Source organism: Loxodonta africana, chromosome 5 (genome assembly GCF_030014295.1).
Source record: "Loxodonta africana isolate mLoxAfr1 chromosome 5, mLoxAfr1.hap2, whole genome shotgun sequence".
Lineage (NCBI taxonomy): Eukaryota > Metazoa > Chordata > Mammalia > Proboscidea > Elephantidae > Loxodonta > Loxodonta africana.
The window spans coordinates 15,984,610-16,002,839 of NC_087346.1; the positions used below are offsets into that span (position 1 = coordinate 15,984,610).

Below are 18,230 nucleotides of genomic sequence, written 5' to 3' on the forward strand. Positions count from 1 at the left end.
TTTCTCATATTATCATCAAGACACTATTGTTTCATACATTTAATATTCATTTAGATTTGCACAGATATTTACGTTTTCTGGCACACTTTTTCACCTGCATTTTCCTTCTGCCTGAAGAATTTTCTGTATTTCTTTTAGTGCAGATTTACTAGGAGCACATTTGTTTTTGTATGAAAGATTGTCTTCATTTTTGAAGAATATTTTCACTAAGGAGCCCGGGTGACACATGTACTCTGTGATCAGTTGCTAACTTACAGGTTGGCTATTTGAGCCCACCCGCTGGCTTCACGGAAGGAAGGTCTGGCTGTCTGCTTCTGTACAGATTACAGCAAAAAAAAAACCCGTATGGCACAGTTCTGCTGTAACACATGGGGTCGTTGTCAATTGGGGCTTACTCAGCGGCAGCTAACAACAACGTAGAAATCTAGGATGGTAGTTTTTTCCTTCACTACTTTAAAGATTTCATTCCTTTTGGATCCCATCGTTTCTGTTTAAAATTCAGCATTAGTCTTGTTGCTTTGTTTGGTAATCGTCTTTGTTCTCTGGCAGTTTTTAATGATTTTTTACAAAGCTCTTAAATCAGAAGGAGGCCATTGTGTTGGAGCCTTGTGGGGGGAAGTAGTGAAAAATGAGGTGAAAAGAGTTACTGGTACATATCACGTAGACACCGTCTAAGCCATGATAAGTACTTTTGAGGACTATGGAGAGCCATGGAGTGTTGCGATCAGAACAGTGACATGATTTTATCCAAGTTTTAAAAGGATCACTTTGAATTCTGTTGGGAATAGACATCAGGAAGACCCTTTCTTAGTAATACTGCAGTATCTAAGTGAGAAATGTCAGGGACTTCGACTTAACAGTAGTGCAAGATTACTTCTTTAATCATAGGTAAGTAATCAATAAAATCCCTTTCAGCATTTGTTAAAATACCAGATGCCATCAGCCAACTCCGACTCACGGCGGTTGCGTGTGTGTCAGAGTAGAACTGGGCTCCACGGTTTTCAGTGGCAACGAAGTACACAGCCAGGCTTTCTTCTGAGACACTTCTGGGTGACTCGAATCGCCGAGCTGAGGTAGCAGCAGAGCACACTAACCGTTTGCATCATCCAGAGGTCCCCTCTGTTAATCATGTGTTTTCCTTCCTTAATCTGATAACATGGGGAATAATACATTTTCTAGCGTGAAACTACCCTTACATTCTCGAGAAAAACTAATTTGACAGTATATGTATATATGTACTTATGTGAATTCCGCTTGCTAATATTTGCAAGATTTATAATTTGTTGCGTGATAATTTGTTCATGAATGAGTTTGGAAGAGTACTTTTGTTACTCATACCTTTTTTTCTGGTTTGGTATCAAAGTTATCCTGTGAAACTGGCTTTAACAGAAGGAGGTGGGAAATATTTTTCTAATTTTTGAGACATTATACTTAAAAAAAAAAAAAAAGGGACTTATTTATTCCTAGAGTATTTGCTTGTAAGCCTGTCTGGGCCTGGTGTACTTTTTATGGGTAAATTTTTTAAACTGCAAAATCAATTTCTTTAATGATTGTTTCTTGTTTTCCTTGATCAACTTTGCTGGAGGCTATTAAAAAAACATCATTTTCAGTATTTATTGATCCTTTCATTTTCTATTAATTTCCACTTTGTTTCTTTAGGCTTATTTGCTATTCTACTTTCTTCACTTGGATTGTTATTAAATCTTCAATTTTGGTATATTCATTAGCATATAAGTTTCAAAAATAGTGCTTCAGCTGCATCCCACCATCTTTTATATGCAGTTTCATTTAAAATTTGTTGAGCTCTTATATTCCAGGTGCCTGGGAACAAAGACAAAAATCTCTGCTCTTATAGAGCTCACATTCTAGGGGGTAAGAGACAAATGCTTCAAAATGAACACAGACGTTACATAGACACACACACAGATACACAAACAAGTGCCATGTGGATAGATTGACAATGGATCCAGATTTAAAGAGTGCACTTGCAATTTTAAGTAAGTTTATATTCATTGTCATTCAATTGGAAGCATTTTCTAATTTTAAACATGATTTAACATTTCTAGAAGTTAACTATTTCAAGTATATGGGCATATGGAATTCCTTTTTTAGGAACCTATCTTCACAGGTGCTTTCTAATTTTATTGCACTGTGTTATGAAAACCTGAATGATAGTCTTCGGTATTTGTTGAGATTTGCCTTGTGGTCTATGACAATTCCAATTTTTGCAAAGATTCCACGTGTACTTGAGTTTTCCGTAATAGTTTAGTGACAGAGTTTATATAAGTCCATTACGTTCAGCATTTCACATTGTGTTCAATTCTTCTATGTCTATTGACTACCATCAATTATCACTGTTACTGTGGGTCTCAACTTTTGTTAATTGGCAACTGCTTTATATATTTTGAAGCTGCTGTTTTCAGGGTTGGTACATTCCTGGTAAGTTGCTTCTGTCATTATCAAAGTTCAATTTTTATCCCAACACCACTTTTTTTTTTTTTTACCTTAAAATCAGTTTTACCTGATTAACACTTTTGAAACTTCTTGCTACATTTTTTGACAATTCATTTTTAGAGGATTTTATTGTTTTCTGAGAAAGTTGACACAGCAAATTAGGTTCCCACTTAACAGTTTCTATACAAGTTGTTCAATGATACATTTTTCACAAGTGTGTCAACTCTCCCTTTAATTGCGTTCTGGTTATTCCCTTTCCAGTGCTCTAGTTTCCCTGCCCCTTCTCATCTTTGCTTTGGAGTAACTGTTGACCTTTTGTCTCATAGATTTTTTAAAATGATGGGTAATATTCTTTATTTTGTGTGCCAATCTGATATTTTGCTAAAAGGTTACCTTGGGATAAAACCAAACCAAACCCACTGCTGTTGATTCCAACTCATAGCGACCCTATAGGACAGAGTAGAATCGCCCCATAGAGTTTCCAAGGAGCGCCTGGTGAATCCGAACTGCCGACCTATTGGTTAGCAGCCATAGCACTTAACCACTGATACCACCAGCGTTTCCGACCTTGGGATCGTTTCGGTTTAAAGAGTATCTCAGAATGATAGTCTTGGAGACTCTCAAATCTTAGTCCAGACTTAAGACTTTTCGGTTCTGTTCTACAGTTTTCTTCCATTATATCAGAGTTCATCTGTTGTGGCCCTGATTAGATAGAGCAGTCGGTAGTGGTAGCCAAGCACCATCTAGTTCTGGTCTCAGGGTAGATGAAGCATTGGCTCGTGGAGCCTGTTAGCCTTGGAGACTAGTTTCTTCTCTGAGATTTTGGTTTCCTTTGCTCCTGGTAAGTAGATACCACCAGTTGTATCTTAGATGGCTACTTGCAAGCTTTAAGACTCCAGATGCTACTCACCTCAGAAGAACGCAGAACATGAACTCTGTGAACTATATTACTATATTATGCCAACTGATTTGAGTTGTCTCATGAGACCAAAGTCCTAAGCCTTCAAACCCCGAAAACCAAACTTGCAAGGTGTTTGGTTATGTCTGAGAAGTATTTGTAATTGTGTCCTCTGAATATACATGTGTGCACACACATATCTGTATGTATGTGTACACTTCTGTGTATATATATAGGTGCATCTACCCAGATACATATATGCCTATACACATCCATATATGACCACACACTCATTTTTTGGTTATTGTTGGTGTCAGAACTTTCTTCTGTCATTTTCTTAGTAATCTTTTTCCATCTATTTGCTTTCAACTGTTAAGTCATTTTGTCAAGGTATCTCTTTGTAAATACCACATATAGATGGTCTTCAAACTGACAAGTTCAGGACATTTATATTTATTAGTATTTAGATTTCATTTTTTTTTTGACTGCAACATGATTCATTTTATTCCATGTTGTTTCTTTCCCAGTTATCTTCTCATAAATTACTCTGATCCTTGCTATCTCTAAAACACAAAAAACCTTCCAGGTTTATACTGCTTTATCACCACAGGAGGTTAGATAGGAAGTCAAGTTTAACAGTGGAAAAAGGCAATGCTATTGGACACAATAGATTAAAATTCCTTTCTGGCATTTGCAGGTTATATAAACCATTTTGAGCCTGTATCTTCATCTTCAAAAAAGGTGAAAATATTGAGGATACAGTATTGGGAGGTACTTAAAACTAAAAGACATTCCTTCCTTACCTCTTTCCTTTTGAACTACTAGGGATAGAGGTTTTTTTTACTTAAAACATTCGTACTTAACAAAACAAACCCTTTCCAATTCTCCCACACTCAGGAGGAGCCAAATAGGAGTGAACTGCCAGTTGGTCAGCCCTCTAAACTTCAGAAGTATTCATTTGCATTTCACTGGAAAGTTTAAAGTGGAAGTTCTTAAAATACACAGTTAAAATTATATGCAAAATTTCATATGCATAGGGGTATAAAACATTTTTCTGAATTGAGGGTCCATATCCTTCAAATTTCACAAATTTTCCAACCCCTAGAAGATGAACCACCAATGCTCTAATCTTGACCAGTGGACTTCATTTTCTTACCCAACACACTAAGCTGTAAGACACTTTTCCGTAAGGAACACCAATTCGCAGAGGAGGCGTTAGCGCCCCTATACCTGCTGAGAATACCTAGAGTCTTCAAATTCATTTATTCCTAAGTTTTCTCTTCCAATATAACACTAAATTACTCCCAACATTAGCAAACTACTATTTTAGAATCAACAGGATCTGAAGTTTTCAAAAATTTGCTAATTTAATCAAAAACTCTCATTGCTATGTAAATTTCTGTAAATGACCCTGATGACCTGTCCAAAGACTATCCTCCTATAAGTGAAGGTCAATATGCAACAATTAAACCCCAGGTGTGCAAAACTCATGGTTCAAAGGAATAGGTAGATATATGGTAGATATATATTTATTATAATTGCATAACTTGACAATGTGCACTGCCATCCAAAAATAATCACATTTATTATCAATTGCTACTTATTTGGTGCACTAGTATGAAGACTGCAATTTACACACATAGGAAATGTTTTATATACTTTGATACTACCATATGTAAACATTTTTATGGATATATTTGTGAACCAAAACTGTATGTATGCCATATATATACTCCTAGAACGTTACCTACTTAACTTTACAAACCATTCTCATGTCTGCTTGTTGAAGCTAAAGGTCTACTACATGCAAAGCTCCATTAATTAGTTTTATAGACACATCACACACGATTTTCTGCATAGCATTGGTCACAATTATACTGAAAGCAAATCAGGAAACTGAGAAATCCAATGTATTAAAATTTTCTTGAAAAAAGAGAAATTATTAGCTAGTAGGAACTAAGCTGCCAAGAATTTACTTTATGCTAATGACTGGAGGCAAAGTAGAGTCACTATGTCCATAAATTATTTTAATATGGAGAAAAGAAAAAATAACTTTAATGTCACCTATTATTAATACTAAATGACTTGGTAAATTCATTAAAAAATTGCTTCGATATACTGTGGTATTCAACAACAATGGCTTCATTCTATCAAATATAAAAGGTAGCCACTTTTAATGTGAGTCTCCTTCCAAGACACTAAGCCATAAAAATTTATTTCGGGGGGGAAAAAAATATAACACTTTGAAGCTTCTTTTACCTAGATTTCCAATTCTAATTACATTTTAACATCTACAGCCTGGGTGGGTCTAAATGATTTCAAGAGTACTTTAATTCAAGTCCTCAGAAGAAAAAAATTAAACTCTAAGACTAGAAAAACAAGGACGATGCATAACACACAATGTAATCAGAAAGCAGCAAAGGATTAAAGGTGTCTAATCTTTAACAAATTATTTTGAATGAGCTGTGACCTTTGTTATTTTGTTACATTGATATCTGGATTAAAAATGAGGGATGCTGTTTACTTAATACACAATACTCACAAAATTGACCTCTTTTGGTCCAAAACTTCCTTGAAAGTATTCTAAGGCTAGAATGTGAAAAATCTACGCATGTTACTATTAAACTTTGGAGATACTATGTATGGAAACCTATAACATGGCTTATCAAGTATGAGCTTAGAGCCAAAAGATTCTTAACAGTAAGACTTGGTATAAAATAAAAAGGAGACAAAGGTAATAAAATTAGCTAACAAAATGACAGAATACCAATAAAACTTTTTATGAAGCTATGAAATAAAAGAGCTAAAGGACAATCTAAAATAAAAAAAGAAAAATATACTTGGGAAAAACACAATAGTCATTTAAGAGTCTCGAACTAGTTAAGAGGACAGATAAAGCCAGATAGTCTGAAAGCCTAAGATCCGTTAATAAGTCATGTGCTGTAATGCAATTAAACTAGAACACATTAAATTTTGCTGATCTCTTTATATAGTGAATACTTTTTAGAAATCAATACATTCCCCTAATAATCATCCTGTGATTTAGGGCATAACAGTAAATTAGAGATTCCAAAGCAAGTATCATACTACTAATTTTTTTGGTTATGGATTTTGTTGAGCTCCCTAACAGATGGAATCAAATGTCATGATTCAAATATTAGTTTTATTTCCTTGACTTGAAAGCTCCAAGTCACTTAGTATAAATGCACTTTTAACAAATATGCTTTTCCTTTTAATACTTACTCTAACAATATGCTAGAGGTATCCTTAGGGACCCAGAAGATGAAGAGCCATTACCACCTAGAGGTACTATCCACTCCCATAGACATTTAAGTCGTCTTCTAAGCAGTTTCATTTTGTTAAGGTGCTTAAAATTAAAAAAAAAAAAAAGGTACCCTTTTATTGTTTTAAGTAATTACTTCCAAATTTAGAAGGAAAAAAAACCCTGAAATCATTTAGGAAAACATCTGGCAGTATTACAAACCCAAAGCTGTTTTGTTAGGAAACATATGAGCATATTGGAAGAATATTTTCAGTGCATTTTATTAGAGATGTGATAGCAAAATAGCTAAAACTTTTTTTTTAAGACCCTGTTCTTTGGTTTGGTCTGCATTAAATTTTTAATTGTTACTTTTTATCAGATTATATGCTTCATATCATAGTTTTAAAATTAGACCAAAAGGTAATTTTAAACCTGATATATATATTTTTTTTTGATAAAGAAGTATCTTCTGGAACTGACTGCTTCAAGATGATTTAGTTTGCTAAATGGACTAAAACATATCGCAGTAAGAGGCTAATAAAATTTTAGAATTAAACTTTATAATGCAGTCCTACTTAATGACATTTGAAAAGTCATTGCTGGCTAACTTTATTTAATCAGTGTACCAGACTTCCAAATTTATATTGATAGATCAATACAGTTAAGTATACCTCATTAAGTTTTAAAAAATCATTATCATAGAGCCAAATTCCACTTAAAACTCAAACTTCCAAAGTTTAACTAACCACCAAATAACATCTACCATGAGTTTTTTGCTATAGAATTCTGAAGGGTGAAATTATGTTTTCTAGTCATTTTTTTAGCCATTTAAGACTATGTATATATGTAAATTTATGCAAAGGCTTTAACTATAGCAGACTACTACTAAATAAACCAGATACCATAGAGTTCATGCCAACTCATGGTGACCTCACGGGTGTTAGAGTAGAACTGTGCTCCACAGCATTTTCAATGGCTGATTTTTGAGAAGAAGTTCACCAGGTCTTCCAAGGTGCCTCTGGATGGCCTTGAACCTCTAACTTTGTGGTTAGCAGCCCAGAGTGTTAAATGTTTGTACCACTCAGGGACTCCAAAGCCCATCTTTAAAAACAGAATAGAAAATCCTACTGGGAATGTTCACCAGCTTATAATTCAAATTTATGAAAACAGAAGGATGCTTGCATCTATACAGGGTCAAACAGAAGTCAGCTGATTTGATCACTGCATTCAAATGTCTACTATCTTTAAATATGGGTAATATTTCAAAACAGTTAAAGGTGTGCTAATTTTGATAAAATGCTTTACTACTGCCAGTTTATTACACTGACAGTTGGACCCCAAAATTCACTTTAAATATAAAGACTTCTATCTAGGAAATAATCATACTAAAAATTGATCAAAAAAAAACCTAAAAAATCTTTATTACTCTCCTTGAGCTCTCAATAAAACTGTATTCCCCTTTTAAAACTGAGATTATCTGTTATTTCAATAGTGAAATTCTGTGTGTGCTGTTTCTAGTTGCTTTAAAACTTAAGAATCTGTACACTGCTAAGGAATTAAAATATCTGGTACTTTCATTTGTTGTACTATTTAGCAAACTTTGTTTTTACAATAATGACTAACAATTGCCTATCAAAAGTTGGCTTCTGAAGCCAAAATAATTTATACTGTTTCATGGAGATAAATGTTTCCTATAAACTTCGTACTCATTTGTTTACTGCAGGAAAACATTCTACTTTGCTATATATCTTTTAAAATAATTTCTAAAATAGTGGCTTTTTATTTTGGAAAAACTTTAATTTTTGTCTAGCTTTGAATATTTCAATGCAGATTAAAATTAAACAGAACCATTAATACCCTACCCAAAATTGTATTTAGGATAACATCTCTCATTAATATATTCAATAAACTCCTATACTATCACTATCAGGCTAAAGAGCTTTTGAAAATATCCTCTAGTAGAATAAATGGACAGAAAAACATATTATTCTTTAATTTACCAAATGAAAGATTATCTAACTGCAAGAACTGGAATGTTACACGTCTGACTAAAACACAAAACTACATAAAGTGACTTAAGAGAGCAGGAACGGAAAGGTCAGGCTATACTAGTCGATTCAGAATCAGAAAGGGCTGGTCCCACATTTATTCCCAAGAAATTTTTGAGGCATAGCTCTTAAAGTGGATGGAGGTTTTGTTAACTCAAGATAAAGCTATAAACTCCCTATATGTACTGTGTGTATATTCCCTTTCATAACCTTCATGCTCTTCCTGTAATGAACCTATATATTCAACATACAAATGAAAGGTAATGGGTATATGTTTAAAAAAAATGTATTTCATAAAATAATACTAATAGACATAATTATTTAATTTTAAGAGTACCAATAGAAGAACAGTTTAAAGCCTAGAGGACACTTAAAAATACCATATTGGGTCTATGTGATTTTTTAATACGTACATGGGACACCTCCTCGCCAAAGGCTGAGTAACAATCCCTGCAAAAAGCACCTCTCCACACTCTTGCGTCAGTGCTGACTACATTGTAGACACAAAAATCTCTCTTAGAGAACTACTTGTTAGAAATAATGACTATCCCTAAAGATATCATACTCTCAATTTTCACTACGTAAGAGAAGTCAACATTAATTTCTCTTAATGTAAAGATTTAGCTTTGGGAAAAAGCAAGCCTTTGAAATTTCCACCTAGGTCAATCAATCTACTTGACTGGCATTAAGTATCCAAATGCCCCTGCATTTACATGTCTATGCGTCTTTCTCTTGTAGACTGAAACGCCGATTCAAGTCTCTGTACAGAAGTGCACAATGTGAACAAGTCTGGTGAAGCACAGATCCAGTCCTTAATATAGCTTAATTATACAGTCCCTTTTCCCATATAATTTATATAAAAAGCACCAAAACTGGAGCCAAGTTTTTCAATAGGTAATATAAGAGCAGGAACTATAATTTAATCACATCATATTACACTATGTAACATTCTATATTTTGCCTGTTGATATATAACATAGTTAAGTTTATTACAAGCATTATTTCCTAAGATTTACGGTATAAGTGCTCTTTTTCAAGTATGATCACTTATTTAATAGTGTTTATATCTTAACATTAATCAGTGATAAATGCATATAATGTAATACATTGTGCATTTCTCCCTAACCTGTGTTATTAACAAAATCAACAAGAAAACTAAACAACCATAAAAACCAAAACAAGGTTATCAACATCACAGACGCGTATCTGAGTAGGTCAACAGCACTGTCCCCTTTACATGAAAAGTATTTTCATCAAAAAAATGCTCTGTATCTTTAGGCTAGCATTACTTAGCAGCAGCTGTTATTCAGGACAAGTAGATCAGAAAAGAACTTTCAAGTGAAAAAAACACTGAGTTAACCCAGAAAATATCAAACCATGTTACTAATAAAAGAAGCAAACTGCTGGTATCACCTTAACAGAAAAACTGTGTGTTTTCCCTTTCAACCTGTGTTTTAATTCATTTATGTGAAAACAAAGCTTTGGACTTCTCATGATACATCAATGAGATGGACTAATTTGTCGGCGAACCTCTTACTTGTTTTAATATTTAAATTATAACAATACAGCAACTAGAAAAACGTCAGTGCCTCAGTGGTTTAAACCACATCAACTTTTTTTTTCAAAAATAATGATGCAATTAATTCTATGCTCTGCAATAACAGTGCAATGCAGTACCCTTCCCTGTAGGAGGAGCTGAGATCTATCCAAGTAGAAGCTTTAAACAAGGCAGATTGCTGCCAACTACGTATCAGTCCGGCATGTTTAACATAAAATATATTAGGAAAGCTTAAACTGACTTGTATATCTTAAGCTAAAGCTTCACATGAGCAGCAATGGAAACGAACAGAGGTGCATTCAATATAAAACACTTTTCAAAACTACTGCAAAAAACAAATGACAAAAAGTGGTTAAGAACAACTGAACATCTGTTGTGTGTACCAGACGTAAAAGAAGCATGGACCCTGTGGTTACTTGCACTGTTTGAATTACGTGAAGGAAAAATTACGACTTAGTCCACTTCCATCTCTCCAGAAGATTTAGGATGCTGGGAGCCCTCTTTTGTTGTATCTGGTTTCATTTCAGTCCCACTCTGTCCATCCATTGGTCCATTGTGTTCATTATTAGCTTTTGCTTTGTCTTCAGCAACCTCTACTTTTGGTTTGGGCTTGTAAATGATAGGGTTACAGAAATTATCCAGTTCCTAAAGACAGGAAGAAAATTGGTTAGATTAAAAAATATCATATAACAAGTTACCATTAACTTTTTAAATTCTTTATTACTTCCTAAATTTCCACATAATTCTATACACCCAAATTTATATTAGGTCAGCTAAATAACCAACTTTTAATATACCTCAATAAACGATTTATCTTCTGGCCTAGCACACGTCAGTGGAAACTGTGAACTTTAGGGGTGGTGTAAATGGTTAAGTGCTTGACTACTAACTGAAAGGCTGGTGGTTCAAAACAACCCAGGAGCACCTTGGAAGAAAAGCCTGGAGATCTGCTTTTGAAAGCTCACAGCCCTGAAAAACCTATAGAACCCAGTTTTACTCTGACACACGTGGGGTAGCCATGAGTCAGAATCAACTTGATGGCAACTGTTTTTTTTTTGTACCTTTCTAAAACTTATTTTCTCTTAATTCAAATATAGTCTACTTTGGCAGAAATAATTTTTAATTAATTCCTTTAAATCATGCCCAACGCTTTGTTATGAAAATTATGTCAAAATAACACCTATTTCACAACTTAAATTTCTCAACATTTATATGAAAATGATTTTAGTAAGTGAAATCATAAAAATATACACACTAATAACTTTACTTGGAAATAGCTGACTTTTTAAATATTTATTTTTATTGTGCTTTAAGTGAAAGTTCACAGCTCGTTAGTTTCTCATATAAAAATTTATACACACACTGTTATGTGATCCTAGTTGCTCTCCCTATAATGTGACACCACACTCCTCCTTTCTACCCTGGATTTCCCGTGTCCGTTCAACCAGCTCCAGTCTCTTTTTGGCTTCTCATCTTGCCTCCGGACAGGAGCTGCCCATTTAGTCTCATGTATCTACCTGAGCTAAGCACTCTCTTCCCAAGTATCATTTTATGTTTTAGAGTCCAGTCTAATCTCTGGCTTCGGGAATGGCTTCAGTTCAGGGCTAATAGTCTGGGGGCCATGTCTTCTGGGGTCCCTTCACCATTAAGTCTGGTCCTTTTACTAGAATTTGATTTCTGCACCCCACTTTTCTCCTGCTCCGTCATGGACACTCTGTTGTGTTCCCTGTCAGGGCGATCACTGGTGGTAGCTGGGCACTATCTAGCTCTTCTGGTCTCAGGCTGATGGAGTCTCTGGTTTATGTGGCCCCTTCTGTCTCTTGGGCTCCTGTTTTCCTTGTGTCTTTGGTGTTCTTCATTCTCCTTTGCTCCAGGTGGGTTGGGACCAATTCATGCATCTTATAGAGATTGCCGCTCATAAGCTTTTAAGACTCTAGCGGCCACTCACCAAAATGGGATGTAGAACATTTTCTTAATGAACTTCGTTATGCCAAATGACCTAGATATCCCCTGAAACCATGGTCCCCGCCAGACCCCTGTCCCTGCTACTCTGTCCCTCGAAGTATTTGAGACTAACCTTTTTTATTGAAGGAAAATACCACTGACATTAAATGCAGCTTAATAACAATTTAAAATACATTTTTTTTATTCCTTTGCTTTTTACACAGAAACAAAAAAATTTTTCCATAAATACTACTCAAGTTTAAAAACCTTTCAAGGCCAGTGTCAAAGAGATTGGGGTAGGGATGGAAAGAGAGGGAATAACATACCAGGGCAATGTCTTAGTGGCAAACTGCTCTTGCCATACTCTGAATATTTCATCTGATTTGGTGTAAACTAATTATTTTATACAGTTTCTTGGTAAAAGTTTTTCAGAATGAAAATATGCACTGCTTTATCTGATTATAAAAATACTTGCTGTTGTTAAAAAAAAAAAATCAAATGCCCCCAAAACACACTGGATGAGCTAAAAATCACCTGAAATTCCATTTTCTAGAGAATGTTATTATTAACATTTTGGTAAGCATCCTTTTAGACGTTATGTCCACGCACACATATATATGTGCATATATAGACAAACATACAAATCTATGGACACACATCTTTATATATAAATAGACACATCTCAATATCTAAAACATTTAATGGCAGCACAGTATTGTATGGACACACCAATTTATCTAGTTTCCTACTGCAACTAGGTTGTTTCCTTGTTTTTTGCTATTGTAATACATATATACGTTTATATATATACATATACATACATATATACGCATATACATGTGCAACAATCAATTTAGGTTCAATTCCTAGAATTATTATTTCTGGGTTAAAGAGTATATTTAACTTTAAATTTCCAAGCATACTTTGACACAACGTCCCAGAAAAGTTGTAACAAATTTAATAAAGTTGTCTCAGGAAAGCATCCACTTCTCCACATCCTGGCTAACATTGGCAAAGATTATAAATGTAAACAAGACCAAATCAGATGGGTGAATAAAAAGATTTATTCACATTTCTTAGATTAGTGATAAGGATAAAAACCTTTTCAGACATTTATTGGACAAATTTTTTCCGTCCTTTTTAAAGTAAAAAAAAAAAAAAAAATTAGTGTTTGACTCCATTAAAAAGTAATTTTATAGTTTCTTACCTTTGACTTTGCAACTATTTCTGAAACTTTCACGACAGGGTCTTGAGTGAGACTTAGTTTGTTCTGTGCGTTCATCTTATTGTTCAGCCAATTCATGGCTTCACTAATATATTTTTCAACTTTTTCCATTTCAGCAGGATCCAAATGATCATATCTTTCATCCTGTTTTAAAAAATTTTACTTAATATAACAGATTTTTCAGGAAGCACCAATTTATTGGTAATCTCTGCTTAAATAACTTAGACTCTTATCGAGTATATACCTCACAGATACCCATGTGAAGAAGCCACATACAAATTACATGGCAATGAAGAGACTGGAAAAAAATTAAGGATCAATGTAGGTATAAAGAGGAAAGGCTATCTGAAGATGTCAGGTTTGGGAAAGAGTGATTAGTGGAAGATGTTCAAGGGAAATGCACTTAACCAAGAAAGCAGCTCTATGGAATGTAATTTGATGTGGAATAAAGACAAACAAGGTGATCCGGCATAGCAGGCTAAACAAAATTCTCAATATACAACAGTTGTTGAGCAGAATGACATGATGAAAGTCTGTCTGAAAAAGAGAACTGCAGCTGTCACATATAGGAGAAAACCTGGTTTGGACTGGTAGCTATAGAACCAGAAAGAAATGGCAATGAGACATAAAGTAATTTTCAGCAGGATCTCCCGATTATGGATTGGACATGGAAAAAAAATGGAAAGGGACTGAAAGAATACTCCAAAATCAAAGAAATAGTAATTAATAACACCTACTTCCTAAATTGGAAAAAGGTAAGAACTGGTAGGATGTCATCGAGTGTCACTAGGTCACAAAAATTCCTCAAATACCCAAGTTCTCTTTCTGCTTGTGTGATTACAATTTATGCACCCATAATCTTTGACTCAGTTTCTGGATCACCACATTTTCTTGGATTTCTTCCTATTTCATAGTCACTACTTGTTAAGCTTCCTTTTTTACCTCCTCCTGATTTATCTGTCCAACTAACATGCTTTTTAAAAATCTCCAGCCTGAACCTCTTCCCTGATCATGACTTTTATATCCAACTTCACTTTTCTATTTGTAAAGTTTGAAATGCCCATCTGTGTTTGAAGCTCCTGATTACCTCACCACCTACTCTTCCCAGTTTTCATTATCTGAGTAAGTGGCAACCTCATATTTTCATGCCAAAGATTTCAGTCATCTTTGACTCCTCATTCTTTCCCATTTACATCAACAAATCTTTGCAGCTCTACCTTCAAAATATATGCAAAAATCTGATTACTTCTTACCCTTCCACTATCTGGGTCTAATCCACTATCATTTTTTGCTTGTATTACTCTAATAACCTCTTAACTAGTCACTTTGCTTTCAGATCCTTAAAACAGTCAGTCAAATCATACTCTGGTTACCTCTAATGGCTCCCTATCTCAGAGTAAAACCCAACATTTTATAATGATCTGGCAAACCCCACTGCTATAAGCCACACTGTCCTCCTTGCTATTCCTCCAACATGTTCTCTCCTTGGGATTTTGCAATTGCTACTCCCTTGAAATGTTCTATTCTAGAACATTCCTCCTCTTCCAGTTATATGCATGTCTTAAGTACTCACCTCCTTTCAGTCACTCCTCATATGTCACATTAGTCTGCCCTTCTCTTTGACAAATCTCCTCTACCTCTAGCAGTCCCTATCTCCCTTACCTTACTTTCTCCACAGCCCTTAACCACCATCTGACATACCTTATACTCAATAACTTATTGTCCGCCTTTCCCCATGGAACTGAAAAGCATATTAGGAACAGGTTGGATGTTTTGTTTGATGTAGTTCCATCACCTAGAAGAGAGCCTGACACATAATAAACACTCAAATACTTGAGCATAAGTGAAATCTTGCCTTGCTCTGGATAATGTCTTAATACCTGCACCTCAAGAAGACTGCTAAAGCCTGGGGAGCAGCCATCGTAATTGTATGTGAATCCTCCAATACGGGATTTGAAATACCTTTTTGTTTTCATTTGTCTGCTTGTTCCTGCTTACCTCTCTATTATCCTTATAATCTACTTGTGCCCATACTGATAATTTGGATATTGATACTAGTAGGTATATTCACAATTAGTACCTGGATTTTTCTTCCAGCTTTAGCTTCGTACCCTGGATTGTAATTTGTCTTAGAAAACTCAAAAATTCCTTATTTCTAAAGTAAATAGTCTTATTTTAGAGAACATTTACTAAGGGTTTGTATGCCGACTTCAGATTGCTCAGGTATGAATCCTGACTCTATCATTTACTACTCATATAATTCTAGACAAATTGCTTAAGCATTCCAGTTTCTTATATGTAGGACGAAGGCAACAGTATTAACTATCTTTATAGGATGTATCCTTGTGAGTATAAAGTGAGACCATTCATGTAAAGTGCTTAAAACTCACCAAGTGTTTAACTACTGTAAGCTATGAGGACACCCATGCCTGAATGTTTCTGCTGCTGGCCCCTTCCGTTCACGGATTCAGTTTTAACATCAATGATAAAAACTGGGAGATTACAGTGAACGTTTATTTAGAGTAGGGGTCAGCAAACTATAGCCCAATCTGACCGGCTCACTGTGTTTTTAGTAAAAGGTTTTTGGAAATACAGCCAAGACCAGTAATTTACATAATCACGTGTGGTTGCTTTTGCACTACAATAGAAGAATTGAATAGTTGTACATAGATGACAAGGCCTGAAAAAGGCTGAAATAGTTGTTATTTGGTCCTTTAAAGAAGTAGGTTGTTAATCGCTCAGTTAAAGGTCAAAAATTGGAAACTTAATTTTGTCAAATTTTATCGTTACATCCAAATGGAGATACACTTTATGTAACTAAATGGGGCTTAAAAACAGTGGAAAGGTTAGTAATACAGTTTGGGTGTGTGTATATATATATATATATATATATATACATAAAGGAATAAAAGGCATAAGAGATTATGAATAACTAATGGACTGAAAGACAAAAAGCAACTAAAAAAATACCAAAGAGGCCAAGGAAGAAACTAAAGGATGGCATAGTGTCGAGTCTCCATGAGGGCCTCTTTTTCATTACACGAAAAACACAAAAATGCAATCTCCAAGAAGAAAACAATGAATCTGGTCACTGGATTAACTTGTAATGTGGTTCGGTGGAATTTAAAAAATGAAAGCCACATACCTTCACTAAATTTTAAATGTATCAAAATCCTTAATAATTCTCTAATAAGTTTTAAGTTTGGCACACAAAGTCTCTAGAATTTGGTAGCAACAGCTCTGCTACAGCTTTGTGGCTATACATTTACCCTACCCTCTCCCATGTACCACATGCACGCCATCATCACCAGCTGGCTTCATGAATTCAATACCTTGTTTCTGTATGCTTCTATCACTTTCATGACAAGCTGGATCTTTTTTCCTAAGTCATTTAAAGCTTTTGGTCTCTCTTCATGTTCCATGTATCTCATTTGAATAGGTTCGCCATATTTCTGTTAACATAAACATTTTTTTTTAAAGAAAAAGTTGACATATTTCTAACAAAAAATAACTTCTATTGTGCCTTCACAGAATGACAAATAAGGAGGAAAGCTGACCAGACTAAAATATGTCCCCTCTTATTTCCTCATGTAGAAGTGAGCTCCAGCGGCTATTTTCTTACTCAATCCTATACATGGATGCCTAATTCAGGCCTTACCCCTTTCTCTCATTCATTAAGATTACCTCTTGATTCCTCCCAAATCCAAAGTCCCAATCAATAGTTTAATTCCTTCAAAATGAGGTGTGATAAGTTTATAACTATTATATAAACTATTAAACTGTTATAAAACTGTTAAATTAAGAAAACCATTAGGCCTGTAACATGTGTACAAGTCATGTATTTGAAACTTGGTTTCAAATATTTATAATGCCTATAACTATGCAACACGATTACTGGCAGTTCCTGATAATCTCTATTGAATATTATCAATTTATTACATTTAATCATTTGAAATGTGTACTGCACTGAATATCATAAATTTATTATATTTAGTCACTAGAATCAAATGTGTAGCTTAAAAAAAATACCTTTGGCCCCTTGATCAGGTGCCTGGAATGGGATTTTTTAAGTTTCTAAATGTTACAAGAGCCTTTGTATCTTAGAGAAGGGGAAGAACAACGTGGATATTTTCTTTTAAACTCTTTTCTATACTTAAATAAAAATGAGCTTATTTTAGAATAATTGTAGACTTGCGGGCAAGTTAGAGGTGATACAGAGAGATCCATACACTTCACACCCATTTGCCCTAGTATTAACAACCTATACTACCATGGTACATTTGTCAAAAACTCAGAAATCAACACAGGTGCACAAATATTAAGTGAACTCCAGATTCTATTCAGATTTCATCTTTTACTGTTCCAAGACACCATACTGCATTTAGTTCATTTATATCATACTTTTCATCATTTAAATGGAGAGCAATAGCTACATTTTTAATTTCTAAAAGCCACCTCAAAAAAAAGAGTAAAATCTGTAAAAACTTCTGTAACACTCATTTTAATGGCTATTTATCTGAGGCAAATTTTTTATTTTATTTTTATTGTGTTTTAGGTGAAAGTTTACAGCACAAATTAGTTTCTCATTCAAATGTTTATACACAAACCGTTCTGTGACATTGGCTGCAATCCCTGCTATGTGCCACCACACTCCCCCTTTCCCGTTATCCCAGATTACCCATGTCCACTGGTCCAGGTTTCCTGCCCCTTCCTGCCTTCTTGTCATTGCTTTTGGGCAGGTGTTGCCCATTTGGTCTCCTAGACTTGACTGAACTAAGATGCACATTCCTCATGTGTGTTCTTGTTTATAGGCCTGTCTAATCTTTGGCTGAAAGGTAGAC

General features: G+C 34.7%; 1 protein-coding gene across 2 annotated transcripts in view; it reads right to left on the reverse strand.

Moving 5' to 3' along the window:
* Positions 1-328: 328 nt before the first annotated feature.
* The window catches only part of HSPA4L (heat shock protein family A (Hsp70) member 4 like), a 55,255-nt gene continuing 37,353 nt past the window's right edge, over positions 329-18,230 (reverse strand). Inside the window, exons 17-19 of one of the 2 annotated variants that reach the window (XM_023548652.2) lie at positions 16,722-16,841; positions 13,372-13,533; positions 329-10,865 (exon numbers count right to left, since the gene is read on the reverse strand). In XM_023548652.2, coding sequence (XP_023404420.1) covers positions 10,674-10,865; positions 13,372-13,533; positions 16,722-16,841 — 474 coding nt within the window. In that variant the 3' untranslated portion in view covers positions 329-10,673. The remainder of the gene's footprint in view (positions 10,866-13,371; positions 13,534-16,721; positions 16,842-18,230) is intronic. The other variant, XM_003410435.4, reaches the window with a different exon arrangement.